Source organism: Peromyscus eremicus, chromosome X (assembly GCF_949786415.1).
Source record: "Peromyscus eremicus chromosome X, PerEre_H2_v1, whole genome shotgun sequence".
In the NCBI taxonomy this organism is placed as follows: Eukaryota; Metazoa; Chordata; class Mammalia; order Rodentia; family Cricetidae; genus Peromyscus; species Peromyscus eremicus.
Genome location: NC_081439.1, coordinates 54,978,135 through 55,000,306, shown reverse-complemented (window position 1 = coordinate 55,000,306; position 22,172 = coordinate 54,978,135). Strand labels below are relative to the sequence as shown.

The following is a 22,172-nucleotide window of genomic DNA, read 5'->3' as shown; positions in this document are numbered from 1 at the left end:
TCTTAACCCAGGCTGAACTCAAGTGGGTAAGAGTGCAGGCAGGTAGGCAGCTGAAAGGAAATGGACAAGCAGAGGCGGTGGGAGGCCGTGCAGTCCTGTGGAAAGGTGGGGCAAGGGGCGGAGACTATACAACAGCTGGAAAAGAAAGCCAGAGAGAGGAAACATGGCAAGCCCTAGAGCAGTCAGGGCTGGACAGCCGAGCAGCGTTTACCTGGAGCTACGGAGATTCTGGACATAATGTTCTGGCCCACTAGGAAGAACATCAAGACTGCCCTGGAGGTCTTTGCTCTTTTCCAGTGGGCCCTCAGTGTCTTGGTTATAGGTGAGTCTTCAAGCTACTTAGAGGCATCTAACTACATGGGCTTGCCTTGTATTGAAGGTTCTAGGGTAGTAGGATGCTCACTGTTCAAAATTTGTGTTGTTCTAGGCAAAGTAGAACGCTTTTTACCCTGGCCTGTGGCCTCACCCCTTGGGCTGGGTATTTGTGACCACATGGACATGGGCACGAACATGCATGTGTCTGCAGGGCCCTTCATGAAAATTACATGTTGGTCATGGTGTTCTATATATTGGAACAAACCATCACAACAGGAGGGGGCCAAGAAAATTCTTGCTCGAACACTAGTTCATATGAATACTGACAGGAGTCAAGGGCATGAATTCAATGGCCTTGCCATGAAGACTATAGGCAGGCTCCAGGGACATGACCCTGGTACATTGGCATGCCAATGAATAGGATAGTGGGCATTTCTTACCTCAACCAATCATTGGACTAGTGACACAGAGTAGGGGGGCCAAGAGTAGGTACCAGAGCCATCTAATACTAAATGACAGATGAGAGCAATCAGAACTGGAAGCAACCAGATAAAGGAATTCTTAAACATTATTTTGGCCCACATATTTTCACATGTATTATTTCATTTTATATTAGCCTTACGAAGCATAAGCTACTATCATGTTAAAAAGTCATACTGATAGCTGCACATGTAATGCTAAATAATAGTCACATAGTGTTAGCTAACAGACACTGGCCTCTTTTTAAATGCCAAACAGTAGTCTCGTCACCGTATGAGACTAATAATCTGCATTGTGTACACGAAGAGGTGAATTTCATGTAGCAAAAGTCGTTTGTTCAAGACCACAAGCTAGGCAGTGGAGAAGTTGTGAGCTCACAAAGGCTAACATTTTGTCTGAGAATTTCTTTGTCTTTTGCATCTGCTCACTGATGATTGGGAGGTTGGGTGTGGAGCTTGGTGTGCACACTAGACTGGCAGACTAGTGAGACTATGTTCTTGTTCACATTAAGTGTGCCGAACAGGTGGGTAAGAGTCTCAGCTCACTGTGGACTTTTGTTCCGGGTGGCATAGGCACTGCCAATTGTATACAGAAAACGTAGCTTCAGGGGTTACCATAGCGTAGGAAAGGAAGTGTGTTGTCTTTCAAGTTCAGGGAAGGAATTGTGTTGTCTTTCAAGTTCTTCTCCCGCCAGTCTTGGCTTGTTACTATCTTTCCATCTTTCCATCATTGCGACTGTGTTCCCACAAGACAGCCAAGTGCCCAAGGTCAAAGAGCTGAGTTCGAAGTAGGGAAGAGTGGCTGACTGTTCATGGAAGGGCGAGGAAGCTTGCACCTTCGGGATGCCTTCTTGCCGTCCTTAATCCACTCACCAATCTCATGCCTCAGACATAGCTGTGTTAATTGTGTGTGTTTGTGTGTGTGTGTGTGTGTGTGTGTGTGTGTGTGTGTAGCCACAGATGATGGAGCTTATGAATGTGTATATAATGCATACATATATGAATGCACACACATATGTATATATACATATAGCTACGAGATATGCATATAATATAGGTGTTGAAAACAGTTCCTGAAGCCAAACTAACTGTTCAGATTCTAGCTCTACTCTTCATAAGCAACGTTTTAGCAAGTTGCTTATCCTCTTTCTTCGTCAAATGGGTGTACTTAGGGTATATTCATCCGGATACTCTAGGTGGAACCTAGTGGCTTAAGTGAACAAATGACCTTTTTTTTGTTTGCCAAACAGGTGGTAGGAGTCTCAGCTCACTGTGGACTCTATTGTTGAGGTTGGTATAGGCACCACCAATTGTAACTGGAAAATGTAGTTTCAGGGATTACCACAGCATAGGAAGGGAAGCGAATGGAGAACCTATATGCAGTTCTAGCTACTGTGGATTGAAGTGATAAATAAGTCACAGTCTTATTTTGAACTTCCTTAATTACAAATGAGGTTGAAAATCTTTTTGTATGTTCATCAGCAATTAGTTGTTTTGGGTTTTTTTGTTTGTTTGTTTGTTTTTTTTTGAAACAAGATCCCACTAGGTAGCCCTGGCTTGCCTAGAATTCACTATGTAGCCCAGGCTGACCTCAAATTTACCACCTGCTTCTACCTCTCAAGTGCTGGGTTTAAAGTTGTGTGCCACCACACTCAGCTTGAGTTGACTCCTGTAGGGCAAATTAAGAAACCAGTGAAGAAGGGATGAACCTTGGGGACAGTAAATAGGCACCACATGGAAAGACCAAGATGAGTGAGAATTTAGAGTATTCAAAGGGCTGACAGTGATACATTGAGATGGGAGTGAGCTCAGAATTGCTACTTAATATACTTTTACTGAATGAAGGCAGGACAGAGGGAGGAGGAATTGGAGGAACAGATGGGGGAGGATTATTGAGAACACCGGAAACTGTTTAAAGGAGTTTGGCTTTTTTCTGCAAGGTCACGTGGAGCCAGGACAGGTTTTGGCACAGGGTGATGACATTAGGTTTGTGGTTTTGAAAGTCTATTTCAGCTCTTTGGAGTAAACTGATTACAAGGAGACAGGAAGGGACATGGCGATGGCTGTTTTGGCAGGCGGTTGAGAGAGGGTGGGAATCTGAACCAGGCCGGTAGTGATGGGGTTGGACAGAAGGAAGGGCTGAGACAGTCAAGGAAGTGGAGAAGAATTACTATAATGTGAGGATTAAAACAAAACCACCAGTGAGAAAAAGAGAAAGCAAGATCAAGACCGCACGTGCCAGCATGGGCTGCCAGAAGGGCAGGTGGTACAGAAACGGGTCAAGAATGGGTGAAACAGGGGTGAGCACATGAAGAAAGCTGGCCCTCAGGACCTGTACTTCAAATTTGGTTCTGTACTGGAAAGACAGGTAGTGTGGCAAGAGCTCTTGGTCCTGGTGACAGGAGATGTGGACACCAAAGCTGGCCCTTCTTCATCAATGGGACTGGTGTGTGTGTGTGTGTGTGTGTGTGTGTGTGTGTGTGTGTGTGTCCCTTCTCAGCCCTCCCAGTTCCTTTCCCTTGGTGGGGCACCATATCCATTTGGACCCCGAAGACCTTGAGAGAAGACTTCTGTAAGAACTCTGAGGAGGAGAGGGAAGACAGCAACGGTTTGTGGATGAGGAGCTAAGGTTCAGCAATGAGAGTGGGAGATCCAGGATTCATTCCATCCTAGGCTGCTCCCCAGCCACGCTCACAAGATATCTTTAGCTGTGCTTGGGTTTGAGCAAACCCTAAGAGAAATGAAGTGCTCTTTGGACTAGACCCACACCTCTCTTTAGTTATCCAAAAAGTTTTATGAGTCTCATGTCCAGAGTCTACAACTGCCAGCCTCGGCACTACCCATAGCTCTGTACCCCAGGGGCATTTTGAAGTGTGTTTCTTAAAAATACTTCTGAATTTTACTATTTGGAATTCTGAGCACTGTTATTGTATGATGTAACAATTTTGGACGTTCTCTGTTGACTTTCCAACACAGGAAATTAGAATTGAGCTCTATATGATATTGCTTGAATATATTTACCTCTTCCTTCCAACATTGTTATTATCTCACCTCCTCCTCCTCTGCCTGCTCTTTCTCCTTCTTCGAGACAGGGTCTTTACATAGCCTTGGCTATCCAGGAACTCACTATGTAGACGAGGTTGTCCTGGAACTCAGAAATGTGCCTGCCTCTTCCTCCCCAGCACCAGGCCCCTTCCAAAATTCTTATAGGACAGTTTTGGTTAAATGTCTGACTACAATTAGGAAATAAGTGTACCAATATTGTATTATCTTGTGTGGCTTGTTTTTTTCTTGGAACTAATAATAGACCCATTTTCATTCTTAATGAACAATTTAAAAGATTTATTTATTTTTACTGCATAATATGAACGTTTTGCCTGCCTGCATGTATGTACAGAATGTGCTTGCCTGTTGGATCCTCTGGAACTGGGGTTACAGATGGTTGTGAGCCATGATGTGAGTACTGGAAATTAAGTCCAGGTCCTCTGCAAGAGCAACAAGTACTTTTAATTGCTGAGCCACCTCTCCAGCCCCCTCAAATGTTCATTTACTAGATATCTTTTAGTTATTACTAATTTACCCACAAGCATTTCACACACACGGTAATCTTTCAATATGTGCAAACACATCGGGAATCTTTAATGTTTCTCATGTTTTCTTTCCTTGAGGACAGCATTGCTGGAACCTAGCATCTCCCTCTTCCAGTATGGCCTTATGCACAGCTGTTATTACCAGAGTGCTTAAGGCAACGTAGGCAAAATTTAAGATACTCACACTTGGGATATTCAAATGTTAGGCTGAACGTGAATGTGGCTAAGAGTGGGTGTCCCTTTCAATTTGTACCCTAGGAGACTTGCTTATTTATTTCCAGCCCTGTTCATGCTCAGTTTCCTCTTTCGTTGGACCTTTTTCCAGCATGGAATCTATGTCTTCTCCCTCATTTGGGTGTAGCATGTCATCCAGTAGTATTACTTGAGACTGTGTATCTGAAATTGTCCTCTCATCTGAGCAGTTATTCTGCTGCATATAGAATCCTTCAGCTGGAGCTCATGTAAGTCCAGAAGTTCTCCAAATTACAGTAAGTTGTAAATACTATGAATCATGAATGCATTAGCCAGGAAGGCATCTTATAACTATAATCCTAACACTTTAGAAGCTGAAGCAGGAGATTGCTGGAAGTTGAGGCCAGCCTGGGCTGTCATACTGTATTGTGAGACTGTCTCCAACCAACCAACCAACCAACCAACCAACCAACCAGAATACATTTGATACACTTCTTGTGTCCAACACCATAGTTTAGTAACACAGCACACTGCCCATGTTGGTTGTGGATCTTTATGGTAGCGTGGTTGACTGGACGCTCTGGCTTGTCGCTGCTGTTCACCATACAAGAGAACAGCACCACATATTGGAGGCCAGGAAAAGGGCAAAATTCAGTTTCTGCTAGATTCCTGTGGCTTTTCTACCACTACAAAGTACAAAACATTGTAAGTTAAACTGTTACAAGTTGAAGACCACCTGTATCGGAGTTCAGAATAATTTTTTATTCTTTTCTCATACAATACATCTTGACCACAGTTTCCCCTCCCTTCACTCTTCCCAGTCCCTCCCCCAACCTGCCCTTTCCTTCAGATCTACTTCTTCAATTCCCTTCAGAAAAGGGCAGGTCTCCCAGGGATATCAACTGAGCATGGCATAACAAGTTACAATAAGACTAGGCATGTACCATCATATCAAGGCAGGATGAGGCAATCCAGTAGGAAGAAAAGGGTCCCAAAAGCAGGCAAAGGAGTCAGAGATACCCCCACTCCCCACTGTTAAGAGAGTCCCACCAGAACACCAAGCTACACAACCATAACATATATGCAGAGGACATAGTGCAGACCCATGCAGGCTCTGTGAATACAGAATCTTTTTGGTTCAGTTTTTCAGAGAATAATCCTTCCATTAACCATTTGCGTAGAGTAGAAAAGACTTAGTGTTCTAACAAATTTCTTGTCAGGAACTCATGTAGGCTTCTGCAGTTTGAGCCTGTGCCTCATCCTGGCCTCTTGGGACACCCGAGGCTCCCGATTCGGAGTCTTTCCTGACTTTCCTGGAGGCGTCTCCACTGCAGGTGCTTAGAGATCCACCTGCAGCTGCCTGTTTCTTCTCCCTTCATCCACTTCAGGAACAAACATTTTACTGCTCTCTCTCATCTACTGGTGGGACATTTCTGATTCTTCTTCTCTTTGTGGACCTGTATTCCTAAACATTTAAATCATTTTCATGAACTCCAATAAGAAGTGAAGACAAAATGTGTTCAATCTATTATGTTCAATTAGAAATGCTTTTTTTATTATGTCTTTTGTCTTTCTAACCTCTGTTTTGACCCATTTCCCACAGAATTTTACTCCCAGCTGCTCACATTTCCAGTAGGAATTCCAAGTGAATGTGGCACCCCGGGACTCTGTAGTCATTCTTTCCCATCTTACTTCAGCTGAGCGCAGTCCTTTGTCTTATTCTAGTCCAGCTTTTTTCCTCCTTTCTTCCTTCTTTTGTGTGAAGATAGGTGTGAGCTTTCTCCAGCATTGCCTCCACTGATGCCTTACAGCAGTGGTTCTCAACCTTCCTAATGCTGAGACCCTTTAATACAGTTCCTCATGTTGTGGTGACCCCCCCCCCAACCATAAAACTACTTTTGTTGCTACTTCATAACTATAATTTTGCTACTGTTAGGAATTGTAATGTAAATATCTGATATGTGGGACATCTGATATTTGACCACCAAGGGGGGGCACTACACACAGGTTGAGAACCACTGCCTTACAGGGAAGCTGTTGAGAAGAAAATATAAGTCAGCGAAAAGTGTTCTAAGAGTTCAAATACCCAGTGGCCATCAGTGGCTCCCTGTCCTTACCCACACTATGTGTAGAGCCCAGCACAGTGCTGGGGCAGGTTCGGGGGGTGGGGTGGGGTGGGAGGCCTGGTTGTTTGGAGCACAGTTATGAGGAACACATTTGTCTTCTAGACCCAAATCAGGTTCAGAAAGCCAAGGGGTACAAGGACATGTGGGCCACTTGTAAGTGTGGAGGGTGACTGTTGAGTGGGCCTTGTTCAGAGCGTGTGTGACTTTGGGGTGGACGGAACTCAGCGAGGGTAGTATGGATATGAGGGACTGTTCCCAATTCATTGACTTGGGGCTGGCTTCTCTCTAGTAACCACTGTGATCCTTGTCAACCTCTACTTGGTGGTGTTCACATCGTACTGGCCTGCCACTGTGCTGATGCTCATCTGGCTGGCTTTTGACTGGAAGACCCCTGAGCGTGGTAAGGGCCTGTTGGGATGCATTGTCATATGTTTCTCCTGCTACTTTCGTAATCCTGGGAGGCTCTGACCAATTCCCAGGCAGTCTGTCAGCCTATCCCTCCCTGGGCTAGGAAAGTTGAGGGAAGGGGTCCGTTTAGGGTCTTGGAAAGACCCATTTTGGAACTGGAGTTGGTAAGAGGAAGAGAGGGGTGGGTGTGGGTAGTGAGGCAGAGGCTAGGCCCATTCTAAGTTGTTCTTGATAGGCCTATTCCAGTTGCCATGGAAGAGGGCAGGCAAAGGTGACAGGACCCCGTGGTATCCCCCAGGGGCCCAGAAAAGGAGAGTGAGGTGGACAGAGCTTGTCTGTGCTTTCAGGCGGCCGCCGGTTCACCTGTGTGAGGAGGTGGCGTCTGTGGAAACACTACTGCGATTACTTCCCAATCAAGGTGAGCCCAGGGCAGCATCTGGGGCAGGATTGGGGTACAGGGGACAACCACATGGGAGCCTGGGAAAGCGACATGCATGTTGCTCAGCCTGCATGGCTGGAACCCACAATCCTTTTTCTTCCAGTTCTCTGACCAAAAGAGGAGTTTCTTTCTTGGCCTTTATCTCCCCTGTCTCCACTTCCCTCTACAGATCTTGAAGACACACGATATTTCCCCCAGCCACAACTACATCCTTGCCTGCCATCCTCATGGGCTCATGTCCCATTCATGCTTTGGCCACTTTGCCACTGAAACATCAGGCTTCACCAAGATCTTTCCTGGTATCACTCCCTATATGCTCACGCTAGGAGCCTTTTTCTGGGTACCTTTTCTCAGAGACTATGTAATGTCTACAGGTGAGTGGCCCCTAGGGCATGCAACCACATAGAGAGGGCTACCCTAAGGAGAACCAGGGGTTGTGTAAGAGCAACGTCAAATCCGGGATCTTTTCAGGTGCTAAACAGCTCTTCAGAATCACAGGCTGGAGAGGATGCTCCTTGCTGTCCTGCTTCCTAAAGAGGAAAGTGGGGAGGAATAGTTTATGGAGGTTGGGAAGTAACCAAGCACCTGTTCGCTTTTTCTGCCCACCAGGGGCGTGCTCTGTGAGCCAAGCCTCCATGGACTTTCTGCTTACCCGTAAGGGCACAGGCAACATGCTTGTCGTGGTGGTTGGTGGCCTGGCTGAATGCAAACACAGCATGCCAGGCTCCACCACCCTGGTCTTAAAGAAGCGGTATGGCTTTGTGCGCACGGCCCTTCGACATGGGTAAGGATAGCCACAGGGACATGGGGGTGGGGAGGATGTCCAAAAGCCTAGCAGTGAAGAACACCAGGCTTTGCAGTGTTTAAGAAGAGAAAGGAAGAAGTATGCAAACAATTGTTAATAAATAGAGCCATCATAAAAATACACACACAGTGTGTGTGTATGTGTGTGTGTGTGTGTGCACATGCGAGCGTATGTACATGCTAGACCATGAATTCCTGCATGTGGAGGACAGAGGTCAATTTGTGTATTGTTCCTCAGGCTCAGTCCACCTTTTTTTTTTTTTTTTTTTTTTTTTTAAGACAGGATCTGTCATTGGCCTGGAATTTACCTAGTAGAGTAGCTTTAAAGATCCACTCATCTCCATTTCCCTAGCACGTGGATTACAGGCATGCCAGCACACCTGACGTTTTGTTTTTGTTTTTAGAGTATGAGTTCTGGGCATCGAACTCGGGTCCTCATGCCTGCATGGGACTGGAAAGCACTTTACCAACTGAGCCAGCACCCCAGCCTTCTATATACAAATTATATTCCATTTTGTCAGTTAAAATAAAGGAAAGGACAAAGGGAAAGAAAGCCCCCTATGGGTCAGACTGGACCGGACAGGGTGTTGTCCAGGCCTTGCACTAGCCTAGCCTCTCATTTATGCCAGTCTCTCTGCAAAAGGACTATGGTTGCACCTCAGAGCAGAAAAAAAAAAAAAAAACCAAACTTCTTACCATTGCAGGCTAAGGAGAAGAAACCAAATGAAATGGCCTTTGGGCATTATCTGACAATGATTTAGATTTGGGCATTCCAAGGAATCACTAGGCTTTCAGAAGCTGCTAGTTCAACCCTAAAGGCAGCCTGGCCTAGGCCATGGGCCATCATAGTCAGCTGGGACCTTTGTACAGCTGGATTTGAGGTCTAGGGAGCCTGTAGGCAGACCCAGGGGATACTGGTGTTCAGCACGTCTTCTTCAGCAGGGTCCCTATCTTTCTGGGTATTCAAGGACATGCTTTTCTTCTGCAGGGTGTCTCTAATCCCTGCTTATGTCTTTGGAGAGACGGACCTCTATGACCAGTACATTTTCACTCCTGGGGGCTTTATCAATCGCTTCCAGAAGTGGTTCCAGAAGATGGTACATGTCTACCCCTGTGCTTTCTATGGGCGTGGCTTTACCAAGAACTCCTGGGGCCTTCTGCCCTATTCTCAGCCAGTAACTACTGTTGGTGAGTGGGCCCTTCTATTGGAAGCCTTGGTTTAAGTTCTAGGATTCACTTCTGCGGCTAGCCTCAGAACCCTGACAGTGGTTGGAGGCTGGCTAGGGTGAGCGGTGGGCAGAGAGTCAGGGTGGAGAGAAGCTGAGCTCCAGGATGGGGGCTGTCCTGTGGAGTGAGCTGTTCTGATGCTTTTCTCTTTCCCTTTTCCATTTCTCTTGGCAGTCGGGGAACCTCTACCACTGCCCAAGATTGAGAATCCGAGCCAGGAGACTGTGGCCAAATACCACACACTCTATATTGATGCCCTACGCAAATTGTTTGATCAACATAAGACCAAGTTTGGCATCTCAGAGACCCAGGAGCTGGTGATACTTTGAAACACATTCCCCTGGCTGGCTGGTGTGGAAATGTTGACAACGGCAATGTTACCTATGGAGCTTCACTTCTGACTGGAGCATTCCTCCCTGGAGGGAGGGGTGTGTGTCCATTTGGTTGGTTTCTGTGATCACCGTTTCCACTTCCATCTCTTTCTCCTAGGTTTTCCCTTTTCCCCTGAGACAGAGAAGACCCTAGGAGAGGTTCACTGAAACCTGGGATAGAATAAACAGCCCATCTCTGGTACAGTGTGCTCTAGGTAGTCTGTTTGGAGGGCTCTAGGACCTTGTGTGTCTGTCGTTCTCCTGACTTCAAGACTCTTGTTACAGGACTGGGGACCTGGAGAACCAGGGGACATTAGGTTCAGACAGCAGCACATTCAAGACCTGTGATTTTTAGGGGCAATCCATCACCTCTTATCATCATCCTGTTTCTTCAACTGTAAAATGGGACTAATAATCCTTCCCCTGCTTACCTCAAGTTGGCAAGTTTAAACGCTACTGCATGTTACTAAACTCGGTAAACTGGACAAAAAAAAAAGCTACACAAAATTATTCTCTTCCAGCCATCTAACCCATTTCCTGTCCCTAAGCAAACAATGTCTCAATTTCTAAAAGAAAGTGCAGGGTGGCATTTTGAAAGTTGAAGTAATTTGATGTTCCTTGGTGACTCTTGTCCATATCTACTTCCCACCCTATAAAACTATACAGGAGTGGTCAATGGTTTAGATCTAATTTTCCCATGTCCACCCAAGAAACTAGCCTACACTACCCTGGCCCTATTAACTCTGCTGGTTATTTGATTATCAAATGGAATGCCTGGCTCCCAGTAGCCATGACAAGCTTGCTTTCTGAGTTTGAGTGGCAAGTCTCTCCCACTCTTCGTCCAGTGCTGCTGTCACCACATATTACACAATTTGGTGCACAGGCCCTCTGCAACAGGACCAAGGCTGCTGGGGCTGGGAAAAGTCCCATGAACTCTTCCGAGAGACCGAGTACTGGCTATCTACCTGTTCTTGTGATCTCCTTCCTTAAACTAGCTTCCAAGGGTTTCTCCAGCAAACTGCATGGGGCCAGGCAGCTGAGGCGGCGGCGTGACAGAGTGGAAAGCATCCCAGGGAAGAAGCCAGGCTGAGACACTAGTTGAGTGGTCTTGGGAGAGCTACTTGACATCCTTGAGCACTGGTTTTTGTCTGCAAAATGAGCCAATTTGTATATTAATGAGGAGCTGAAGGTCAGATCTCTCTAAGCTGTTTTGGGCAAGGCTTGAAATGGTGTAGATGCCACATTCTCAAATTGAAGGTGGCCCCATGCTGTGTGTTCTTGTCCTGTGACAATATGCCTTCTGGTAAGACATCAGGCTAAGGTGAACGGACTGGAGGTATGTCGTTTGGTGCAAAGAGACCACATGAGATGTACTGATAAGAATTTTAGACTAGTTTCCTTCTGGTGCTCTCACCAAAATGGGGTTCTTGATCCTTCCCGGAGCTCATGTGTAGTGGCATCATTCATGAAGAAGCATGTGACATGTAGGAAGAGCTCAAGCTGATTCGTGAATGGGGAGGGGGGAGCACTTTATTTGCAAAGAATAAACCGTTAATTTACACAAACTTACATCCCTGTTTATATACATTATATATAGTTTATATACACAGTATCTCACACAGGATGCTGACCCCCCAAAGCAGCATTGGCCTGCTCCAGGCCATTCTCACAACAAATCCCCTCACCCCCATCTCAGCCGGAAGCTTTTTGAATAAAGAAACCCACCTCAGCCCCTCCTGGAAAGAGCCCTGAAATGGATTAAGAAAACAAACCAGGTTCTGTAGTGCACATGGTCTAGGGAGACCCCAGGCAACATTAGGAGGCCTCAAAACTGCCCAGAGGCAGGAGCTGCACAAACCCCTTGGGGGAGTGTGTGTGAGGAGGCGAGTTCTGATGAAGACTGCAGCTGCATTCCCTGCCTGGCCAGGCTCCTGAGGGAGATAAGCACTTCTAGCCTTGAGTCTGTGGGTGTGTGAATGAGGAGGTTCCATGGGACAGGCTGCTCTGTCCCTTACCACTGCTGAGTCTGGAGAGAGGGCCATGCTCACTGTCCTAGGCAGGCCACTTTCCCTGTCTGAGCATCAGATTCACATGAGTAACAGGATGGGATGTAGCTTGGGCTGCATTCCCTCTAAGAGCCCTTCTAGGTCAACATTTCTCCAAATCTGTTTGCATCTACTAGAAGATGCATAGAACGCAAGCACTCACATGAGGATCAAAGTCCTTGCTGACCTCTAGGTCCTTAGCTCTTGCTTCCTAAGTTACAGAGATTTGGCTCGGGATGAAAAGAGGGGCAGCTAAGGCAAATGCTACCTCTTCCAGGGAACCAGTAGCCAAACAACATCCAGCAGCTGCATTTTGTGCCAGCTTGGCTTCTGAAGCTCAAGCAGCTGGTAGGGGCTCCTGCCATGCAGTTTTCCTTCAAACCTGTCATCTGCTTACCCAAACATGTCCCATTCTCTACGCTAACCTTGGGGTAACTTCCCGTCATAACAATTCCAAACTGTAAATCTATATCCCTATGCTATCAGTAAATGCTTCACCACCTTGCCAATGACCACAGCACAACAGGCCTTCCCACTCTACTATTTCCTTCCCCCAGCCCTCTTCCTCTAGGGCTCCTTGTGAGGGTTTAGAATGAATAAAAGGTAGTGAGAAGCTGAATTCTCCTATGATCTCCATGCACAGTGCGATGGGGTTGGCATGTCCTGCAGGGGCACACTTAGGAAACTCATTTCCTCACAGCCATCTGGCTTTAGAATGCTCCTCTCGGCTTTCCCCCCATTCTTGAGAGACTCCGGCAACATCAAGGTCTTTGTAATACAGCAGAAGGAGAGACGGGGTCACTTTAACTACAGGAAGCAGACTGGCTCCCAGAATTTGTGTCTAGGGTTAGGAACGGAAGTCCTTGCCTCACATGGCAGCTCCTCATGTGATGGCTGCTGCTTTCATCAGATGGGTGAAAGATCCTGCAGGCTACCTGTGCTGTGGGACCCAGAGCTCGAATGGAAGATTCTTCTCAAGTCAAGAACTCCTAGGGTTGATCACTGGGGCTGTTTCCCAGGAAAATGCCCAAGTCTTCTTCCACAGAGCCCCTGGCAGCCAAGGGAATAGGCAGCACTGTCCAGTAATGAACACTGGGCATTGCTAGGTTTCTCCCTAGGAGCCCCCCAATGATGTCAGTTCCATAGGACCACCTTTCTTTGTTCCTCCCGGACCCCCTACTTTCCACAGTGCTGTGGTAAGGGACTAGCTTTGGAGTCAGACCTCACTAAAGGTTCAGGTCTGTGATTTAGGCTGGGTGAGATCTTAGTCAGAACACGTCACTCTCCCAGCCTTACCTATGCAATGTAACTGTGATATTCTCTACCCTGCCTTCATAAAAGAGGAAGTAAGCTTCCAATCCTAAGGAGAGGGGCTGTTGGTTCCTGCTACCACTGCTGCTTGATTGTTCAAGGCCTTCAGGATCAGATGCATGTCTAAAGTTTACCTCAGTTCTGGTTATAAGGCTGCCATTAGCATTAGACAAAGGAGGCTTGGCCTATTACCTCTTTACCTGACCCTTGAAGGACCAAGCAATATGGCTACTTGGAAATGGAGGTGCAGCTGAGAAACCTGTTGTTCTTGATGAATTTCAGGGACGTATTCTCCATCTCTTCAAAAAAAAAATACATTTCAGGAGCAAGAGAAGCAGGCTGTTCAAGGTTGAGCCTCCCTGCTTTGGGCTGCACCTGGCACCCTGAAGCCAGGCAATTGGAAAGAAAGTTGGTGAATAATCCTAGCATATGACCATGCAGGAAAATTGGTAGAGGTGCCTTTGGATCTGAACTAGGGGTTAGAGCCCTGCCCAACAGCCAGACAGTTGGTTTGCCCTGAGTCTGGCTCTAGGAGAGAAGTTCAGACCTCTACGGTGACAGTAATCTGTTTCTAAAGAAAGACTGTGTTAGTGGGCATCAGCTGCTGTTCTTTCAGATAAGACCTGACCTAATGATCACTTGAGTTGACTTAACGATCATGTGGGTTGACCTAATGATCACTTGGGTTGCAGCAAACACGGACAAAACTCCCTGTTTTCAATTCCTACTTCTCTCCCTTTCTGGGTAAGGCAGAAAAGCCCTGCTTTGCTTACTGTTTAAGAGAGTCCGGGGTTTGGGAACTCTGAAGTCTACTGTGGCAGGTAACTGTTGAGAGCCGCTGATATCCAAACTCCAAGGGGCTTTTGGAGGTTATCCAGTTTAACCATCTGTTCCCAGACACAATTTTCTTAGAATTAGATGGATAATAAGTGTATTTCTGAATCAATGGAAAATTCTTTGTGCCCAGGTAATTTAAAGAATACACCAGACTCATGTGAGCATGCGTCCCACATGAGGCACCTGTCTCAGACAGAGGTAGGCACTGTGGAGGAAGAAGACAGAAAGCTTTCTAGTCAGTCTGGGGAGGGTGACAGCTGGGAAGACTCCAGGTAGTTTTTGGAGAGTGGAGCATGGCTGTAAACAAGGTGAGACATGCATGGCCCAAGTATAGATTCGGGTTCTTACGTAGGCAGGGTTGTGGCCATGCCCGCAATGATTCCAAGGCAGAGCAAAGTTCCCAGCTCTGGAGTCCAGCAGGCTGCCACAGTGTACCTTTTAGCCTGAGTGGGAGGAGTTTTTTGAGCCTCTTGTAGGTCATAGTGCAATACAGCAAGAATGCCTCCTCTGCCGAGGATGCTTGCTTGGCAGGTTATTGCCTGGGTCTCTGCCTCAAGCACTTGCCTTCTTCTGACCTGACCCTCTCCTTAAGTTGTAACCTAGTGCCACCCCCAGCCAAGAGAGAAGCAGAGCCCCCTTGGAGTCACATGATCACCCCTAGAATCCGGAGTGCACCTTTGCTTTTTGTGGCCTACGGTCTTGGATCCTCGGTTTAGTGCAACAAATGGTAAATCTGATGAGGGACCTAGGGGTTGAGGAGTCACCATAAGCCAGTCAGCAGGTCGCCTAAGAGGGTTCTGCTTCTTGAAAACCCTGGAGCTTCATCAACCGTGCTGGCAACTCAAGGTCATTCGGGGAAGTCACGTAGGCCTTGTCATCCTGGAGTCACTGGGGAATAAATAGTACTGGGCATTTCTCTTTGCGGCTGCAATGCCAATATACCTCACTCCACAGCAGCACTTAGAGGTCTGGGAGTCCTGGCTCCCAAACCTGGGGCCAGGGCCTGGGCCAGGATGGAATGGGAGAATCTAGGATGCAGGGGCTTCGCCTAGCCTGATGGCCCCGAAGAAGGTGGTGTGCTTGCTCATATTGATGGAGATGTCGGCGTGCACCATCTTCACGGCGATTTTCTGCCTGGCCTTGAGGAGGCACACGCCTGCAGTGTAGCAAGTGTTGTAGTTGGTCTTCCCTGTCTCGATGCTGCGGGTGCACTGCAGGAAGGGCTTCTCATCCACCACCACCTCGTAGCTGGCAAAGTCAGTGAAGTTGATGTAGTACACCTGGGTGAGAGGCAATGAGAAGGGATTGGGGGAGAGAGGAAAAAGAGGGTGGGGCCCTCCCCTGGTGAGCAGCTAAAACCTCCTCAGATGAGCTGCCAGTATACCCTGTACAGGGGGCAGTGCTACCCCAAAGTGTGCCTGTTGGTCAACAGGAACAGCAGGGTGAGAGATCCCTGTCCTTCCCCTTCTCCATGGGTTCAGGGGGCTGAGCAAACCTTCCTTACAGACTGCTTGAGTCCAAGAACTGTGCCTTGTTTTCCATTTCACTGGCCCCACTCCCTAGCCCTGGCATGAAGCAGTGTTTTGCACACTTTAGGTGATTTAGGTCGTGTGCTCCAGATACACTACCCTCCAGTTCCCCTACTAAAGACTATGTAGGAGCACACTTTGGAATCTCTGCTGTCTGCGGGAGGTCACAATGATGACTTCCCATTTCTCTAGCTTGTGAACAGAAACTTCCCGAGCTTGCAGCTTACTCCCCTCGCTTCACTCAGCACACCTTGGCCCTCTCCCTTGCTGACTGAGGAGGCAGGTCCTGACATGGAGAGCTGGCCCATACAAATGAGATAGTGGATGCAAATCCTAGTCTCCTAACTCCATTCTCAGGCCAAGGAGGAAGTATGACCCTCTGACCTGGTCTTATGGAGACTTTCTTAGCTCATATGGGCCACTCCTGATCCTGTCCTGGGTCCAGAAATTTAAGTTTCATCCTTCATTACCTTTTGTTGGCACATCTCACCCTGAACTTTGGTTTTGCACCACTACTAAATGGAATTTAGTTCACAGGATATTGGGGTTATGCCCACATGCCTCATAGGAGTGGGGACCTTCCTTCATCTGAGACCTTAAATCACTTCATCAAAATGACTCCAGAGGCTCTTTGATTGGAAACATTGTGTTTAAGTGCCGTATAATCTCTTGGGTCAGGACCAAGCTACGCCAAGACACTGTGTGTGCCAGGCAGGTAGGTGTTTGTTAACCCAACTTCTCTGGTCATTTCCTCTTGAGAGCCATTTGTTGGCTCCTCAGTCCTTCTGTTCATCTGCCTGCTTGTTGCCTGCCTCCCAGAAACCTTGACCTCAAGGCTTATCTACTTCTAGCTCTGCGGAGAGCCCTGACGGAGGAGGCCCACAATGAGGGAGGAGATGGATGGCCACTGGCAGACCTGTGGGGAGTGGGCCCAGGGCAGGAAAAGGACAAAAGTGGAGGGGAGAAAGGTCTGGGAGGATGACATCAGAAAGAGGCGAGAGCAACAGAAACAGACAGAAACAAATGGGAGAAAGAGGAAGGAAAGACAGTCAGAAATCTTTTCAAGGTAGAGAGAAGGTCCGCAGGAGCACCGTTCATTATCATGCCCAAGCTAGCGGTGTTGTGGGGAGGACTCTCAGCAGCTCTGGGACGTAGTCTCAGAAACTCAGAGCAAGGTTGGTCCCTCTGTGGAACCAAACGACTCAGAGGGGGAAACAAGGGCCTGGGGCCCTGCAAGAGGGAGTCAGACAGCAGGATGCGGGAGGGAGCTCTTTACAGTTTTTCAGTGATATTTTGCTGGGGAAAAAAAAAATGAAACAGATTCCCTTGGTCTTTCTTTCCTCCCTTGAACTCCCTCCCTCCCAGTGTGGACTCCACCACCCCTTTCCCCAGCAAAGCAGGAAGTTAGCCATTGGATGGTCTTGGCTTGCTCCACAGTGCCCCTAGGTGGCCTGCACCAGATCTGCACCCTGGATATAAGAAGAGTTAGGCCTAAGACCGTACTCACTTCTACCTGACTATAGATGAAGTAGGTGCCGTCCACCAGTACCTCCAGCTCCCCGCTGCGGGGATGTAGCTTAAACACCTTGGGGTTCATGGTGATGCGAGACCAGTCATTGAGTACTCCACCTGAAAGATCTCAGTATGAGAGAAGGGCAGTCACTCAGTACATGTCAGAATAAGCGGGGCAACAGAAAGAAATACCAAGCAGTACCACTCCCCCATCCCCTGCCAACCCTGTCTATCCCTGGTGACCACAATTTTCAAGGGCCAAGCTTTCAGAAGAACATTTGGAATCAGGAAAGCTGTACTGTTTGTAAAGTGGCTTCTAGGCCCGCCTCAGGACTTATGGATCCGTGGGCATCAGTTTTTATCCTTGTATTCTTGACCTCTTCATCAGCAAGGTGCTTTACCTTCTAGCTGGAATCGGAGCTGGTGACGGTGGAACAGGAGAGGAGGCACATAACCATATTTTCTTTGTTGTTATGGTGACTGCACAGGCAAAATCCAGACACTGAGTGGCAGGCTAGGTCTTAGTATTCAATTTCACTTTGCTAGCCATATCACCCGAATTCCTCTCTTGTCTCAGAGGTTCCTGTGTTTTTACCTTCTTAATAGATTCTTTTCTGTGGCTCCTCCACACCCACGCCTTTCTGGGAAGCCTCCCAAGGGCCCCAGGAAACCACTTAATCAAACGATCCATCTGTCTGGAGAACTAGAAAGTTGTTGTTCGGTGTCGGGATGATCACTCACGTTCCAAGGCAGCTGGGGATAGTGACCACCAGTAACCAGGCCCCATAGGTGAGGGAGAGCTTCACAATACTTGGGGATAACCTGCCAGGTTACAGCAGACCAGGTAGGAGGATATGGGAATGTGCCTAGGAGTTGAGGCGCCCTTGGCAAAGCATCTGTTTCATATTCCCTAACTCAGCTACGAACACAAGCATGGGAGGATAGAGGAATATTTCTCTTTCCATCTTGCAGCTAGAAGGATGTTCCTTCCTACCATGAGAAGAGGAAACCTACGCTCACAGGGGCTTTCTCTCTCAGCCAATTGTTCTTCACACAAAAAGATGATGTTTTACACGTCCATCCTTGGCCAGTCCCAGTCCTTTCTGAAGGATGAGGAGAAAGGAGGCCGTCTGAGTTAGCGGTAGATTGCGGTTCCAGTACTTCAGTGGACTTCTCTGTCTAGTGTCCTCTCACTGTGACCTCCCTCACTTCCGGTGGTCAGTGTAACCTACCACTGGGAATTAGCCCGGAGGGCCTGGAAATGGTCCTGCTCTGTTATGGTAGTGGGAGCAAAAAGAGGGGCTTCTGACATAGAATGAACATTAAAGGCCACCATTTAGATACCCAAACAAATCTGGTTCCTGTCTGACCATGTTCTTCCACCCGGATGGTGATTATGGCCCACCCAGGACCCTGGGTCCCACAGTGCTTGCTCCTCTGCAGGGCTCCTAGGGTCTTTCTCTTACGCTGCTCCTATTTGAACTTGTGAGGCTATTAGGCTGGGGTGGTTTGAATAGCAATATCCCCCACAGACTTGTGTTTGAATGCTTGGCCCATAGAGAGTGGCACTATACTCCCATAGGAGGTGTGGCCTTGTTGGAGTGGCTGTGCCTTGTTGGGAAAGTGTGTCACTGGTGGGGGCGGGCAAGCTTTGAGGTCTCATATGCTCAAGCTATGCTCAGTGTTGCTCAAAGCCCCCTTCTGCTGCCTGTGGATGAAGATGCAGAACTCTCAGCTCCTTCTCCAGCACCAGGTCTGCCTGCACACGGCCCTGCTTCCCACCATGATGACAGTGGACTAAATCTCTGAAAGTGTAAGGCAGCCCCAACGAAACGCTTTCCTTTCTAAGAGTTGCCGTGGTCATGGTGTCTCTTCACAGCAATAGAAACCCTGACTGAGACAGCTGGGTATCAAGTGACAGTCAAGGGAGTAGCTAAGGCTGATGAGAGGAACTCAGCACAGACAGTTCAGGACTGACTGCACTCTTAGGAGCTGTCCCCATGTAGCAGGTCTGGTAACCTTTATTTACTGTTTCTGCTCACAGCCCCTCCCTTCCACTCCAAGCTCTGTAAGCATCTGGCATCTTGGCTGGCTTGTTGTTTCCCAAGACTCCTGGGGGTTCATACATTTTAGGCTTTGGGCACCCTGGAGACTGGACATTATTTCAAAGCTCTGTTCTTTAATGAATGCTCATGTCTCTTTGGGGGAAGAAAATGAACCTAATCATTCAGTGGAGTGTACACACACACATCACCGAAGTGGCATAGCACAGTGCCAAGAGTCGGAAAGATGTGGTTCTGAATCTCAGCTCCTAACTTAACTGCAAAATCGTGGGCCAGTTAATTAAGTTCTCCAAGCTTTAGTTTCTGTGTCTGTACAAAAGGAGCCTTGAAATACCCACCTCATAGGGTTATTGCGAAGGTTAAATGAAACAAAGACAGAACACTGGGGGATTCTAAAGTGCCATGCAAACATAAGGCAGCATGGTTCATTTGAGTAGGTCTAGTCTCTCTGCAACTCTGTTTCCCCATTCCCTAAATGGAGGTATGACATGAAATATGCTTTTCTCAGCCCCACTGACATGTTTTTGATAGACACTAGTACTCACATCTTCTGGAGCCTAACATATCCCCTTCTATGAGAGAAACACCCTTGCCACCCATTTCTGTATAGGGCAATCAGACAAAATGATTTATTTAACATAGTTCTACGTTCCTTAGTTTGCACTGTGAAAATACATATTCCGTGGTGACTCTGACATGACCATCAAGACAACCTAGGTGGATGATGTCTCAAGTCCTATTCAGATCCCACATTAGTGGATTCTAAATGCAATTTAGGGCCTGAGGTGCAGTTTAATGGTGGTGCACTTGGCAAACATTCACAAGGCCCTGGGTTTGCCCCCTCACACTGCAAAAACAAAACTAAAGGCGATTTGGGTGTAGCAACTGGTCTTGGTGCAAGCAGTTACTTATGACAGCCAGTAGAGGGCACGATGGAGTAGGAAATGCCCTTCTGTGCCAAGGATACTCACGGACTTGGGAGGAGCTAGGCTGGCTGATTATTTGGAGGTTGGGAATGAGGGATGGGAGAAACTCCTAGTAGGGAGAGAGACTACTTTGATTCTTACCATTCTTGACTTGAATTGCTGACCCTTGGCCCTGCAGATGCACCACAGCTGGCTGGGAGGATGAGAAGAAGAGAGTCACTGTGACAGCTGCTTGCTATGTCATGCAGTCCCGTGTTTTTACCTCTGGTTTCTAGACTCCTTTGTATCCCAGTTCTGCTCCCTTTCCCCTGTCTTGAGATAGTAGTAGTTCTATTTCTCCTAAAAAAATAGTAGGACTCTGTAGCTCTACCACTTCTTCACTGTGTGACCTTCAGCCAAATGTGATGCCTCTGAGCTTTATTTCCCCAGCTGTAAAATGGGAATTATAAGAATCTCTGTCTGGCCACTCTCGCAAGGGCGGCTGCAGATCTAATAAGCTGGTGAATATAAAATTGCCCACAAAGCCATCAAGGACTGTGCAACTGTGTAGATTTATCATTGTGGCCAAATAACTATAGTGAGGGTGGTTGCTGGGAGGAGACAAGGCCAGGCTAGACAGTAGAACTTGCCAAGAGAGACAGATTGGGAAGCTCAAAGACTAGGAGGGAACCTATCGGGCCATTAAGGGGGAAGCCCAGGCTGGCCTCGGCCTAGAGCTAGCAGGCTGCTTTTCAAGGACACACTCTTTAACTTCTCTACTCCAGAGTCCAGGCAGTCTGAGTGCCCATCGGGCATCTGGGCTGGCTTGGAAGTCAGAGGCCTAGGTGTACAGGCTTGACAGGCAGGTTATTTCCATGGACTACTGGATCTGGTTGTAGTGACCCTCTGTCACTCATGGAATGAGTAAAATGGTCCAGGTAAGACTGTGTTCCCTTAGCTAAAGGCACATCCTTGGGACAAAGCTTTTCAATTCAGACCTTGGCAGTGGATGCCAGTGAAAACCTCGAAACCTCCAGGGCAACATGAAATAAAGCCTCGGGGAGTTTCATAGGGAGCAGACTCTAAGGTGACCCCAAGCCTGAGGTCATCCCACCTCCCCGGGAAGACAGTAAGCCCCAGCCAACCTGGTTTTCTCGAGTCCCAGTCTTATCAGCAGCACCTGCAAAACAGGACAGGGCAGTCAGGGTGCTGTGCTCTCTTCTACTCCCCTTTCTCATTTCAGCAGCCAGGGGTTCAGAGCCTGCACCCCCACAGCCAGCCCTGTGGAATTGTCTTCTCCAGGGCTTACAGTGGCCTCACACGCTAACATGGGGCCTGTCAATGGCAGAGCCAAGTCCCTCCTTCCCATTCCTGTTCCTGACCTTCATCTTCAGAGGGTCTACATCCTCTGCAGGGAAGTTGGCCTCTAGCCAGTCCTGGCCCAAGGCAAGCCCCACTGTGCACCCAGGGAGAGCAACAAGAGGCTATGCTATGCCTGTCATTGTGTGTCCCCGAGACAATGGCACTCGCTTTTTCAGCCCTTTGTTCTTTCCTTACTGACTTTACAAGGACCACTGTCATTTATAAAGATCTTGTTTCTTTACGTGTGTCTCTTTGACTTAGGACATAAACTCTATGAGAATAGGGAGCACTTAGCAATATATCTCTTTGTACACAGAAATTAATTATTTGTGGAATGATTGGATTAAAAAACAACTTTATCTCTTGTGGCCATGGTAACACTGCTGAGCCCTATTTGAATTGTAAGTGGAAGAATCTGAGTCTTGCTGCTGAATTTTGAGACCTAGAGAATTCAGCTGCAAGAGTCCATTTCTTAAAAAACCCGAGATACAGGAGGGGAGCAGGAGAAGGAAATAACAACCGGCAGAAGTTCAGGCAGTCTGCCTCCTGTCAACTCTAATTAGGCAGGTTTGGATCTGCAGCTGTACCTGTTGCATGCCCTGCTGGGCTCCAGGAGAAAGATGCAGAGGGATGGAATGGCATTTGAACGAGCAGCAT

At 47.7% G+C, this 22,172-nt stretch overlaps 2 protein-coding genes across 9 annotated transcripts in view; one reads left to right on the top strand and one right to left on the bottom strand.

Moving 5' to 3' along the window:
- The first annotated feature begins 237 nt into the window (after positions 1-237).
- On the top strand, positions 238-9,909 carry Awat2 (acyl-CoA wax alcohol acyltransferase 2). The gene is made up of 7 exons (XM_059249918.1): positions 238-322; positions 6,992-7,102; positions 7,458-7,528; positions 7,719-7,923; positions 8,159-8,333; positions 9,342-9,541; positions 9,755-9,909. The coding sequence occupies exons 1-7, from the start codon at positions 238-240 to the stop codon at positions 9,907-9,909; spliced, it is 1,002 nt and encodes a 333-aa protein (XP_059105901.1).
- Positions 9,910-11,758: 1,849 nt separating this feature from the next.
- The window catches only part of Eda (ectodysplasin A), a 386,616-nt gene continuing 376,202 nt past the window's right edge, over positions 11,759-22,172 (bottom strand). For 2 of the 8 annotated variants that reach the window (XM_059251060.1, XM_059251065.1), the window contains 4 exons: positions 21,299-21,333; positions 20,316-20,367; positions 17,181-17,311; positions 11,759-15,424 (listed from right to left, as the gene is read on the bottom strand). In XM_059251060.1, coding sequence (XP_059107043.1) covers positions 15,173-15,424; positions 17,181-17,311; positions 20,316-20,367; positions 21,299-21,333 — 470 coding nt within the window. In that variant the 3' untranslated portion in view covers positions 11,759-15,172. Of the gene's footprint in view, positions 15,425-16,520; positions 16,644-17,180; positions 17,312-20,315; positions 20,368-21,298; positions 21,334-22,172 lie in introns of those variants that run through there. The other 6 variants (XM_059251063.1, XM_059251066.1, XM_059251061.1 and 3 more) reach the window with 5 other exon arrangements.

Coding starts and splice junctions, on each gene's coding strand:
- Awat2 (XM_059249918.1), top strand. CDS start 238: ATGTTCTGGCCCACTAGGAAGAACATCAAGACTGCCCTGGAGGTCTTT. Junction 7,924..8,158: donor AGACTATGTAATGTCTACAG/GTGAGTGGCCCC, acceptor TCTGCCCACCAG/GGGCGTGCTCTGTGAGCCAA. Junction 9,542..9,754: donor TCAGCCAGTAACTACTGTTG/GTGAGTGGGCCC, acceptor TTCTCTTGGCAG/TCGGGGAACCTCTACCACTG.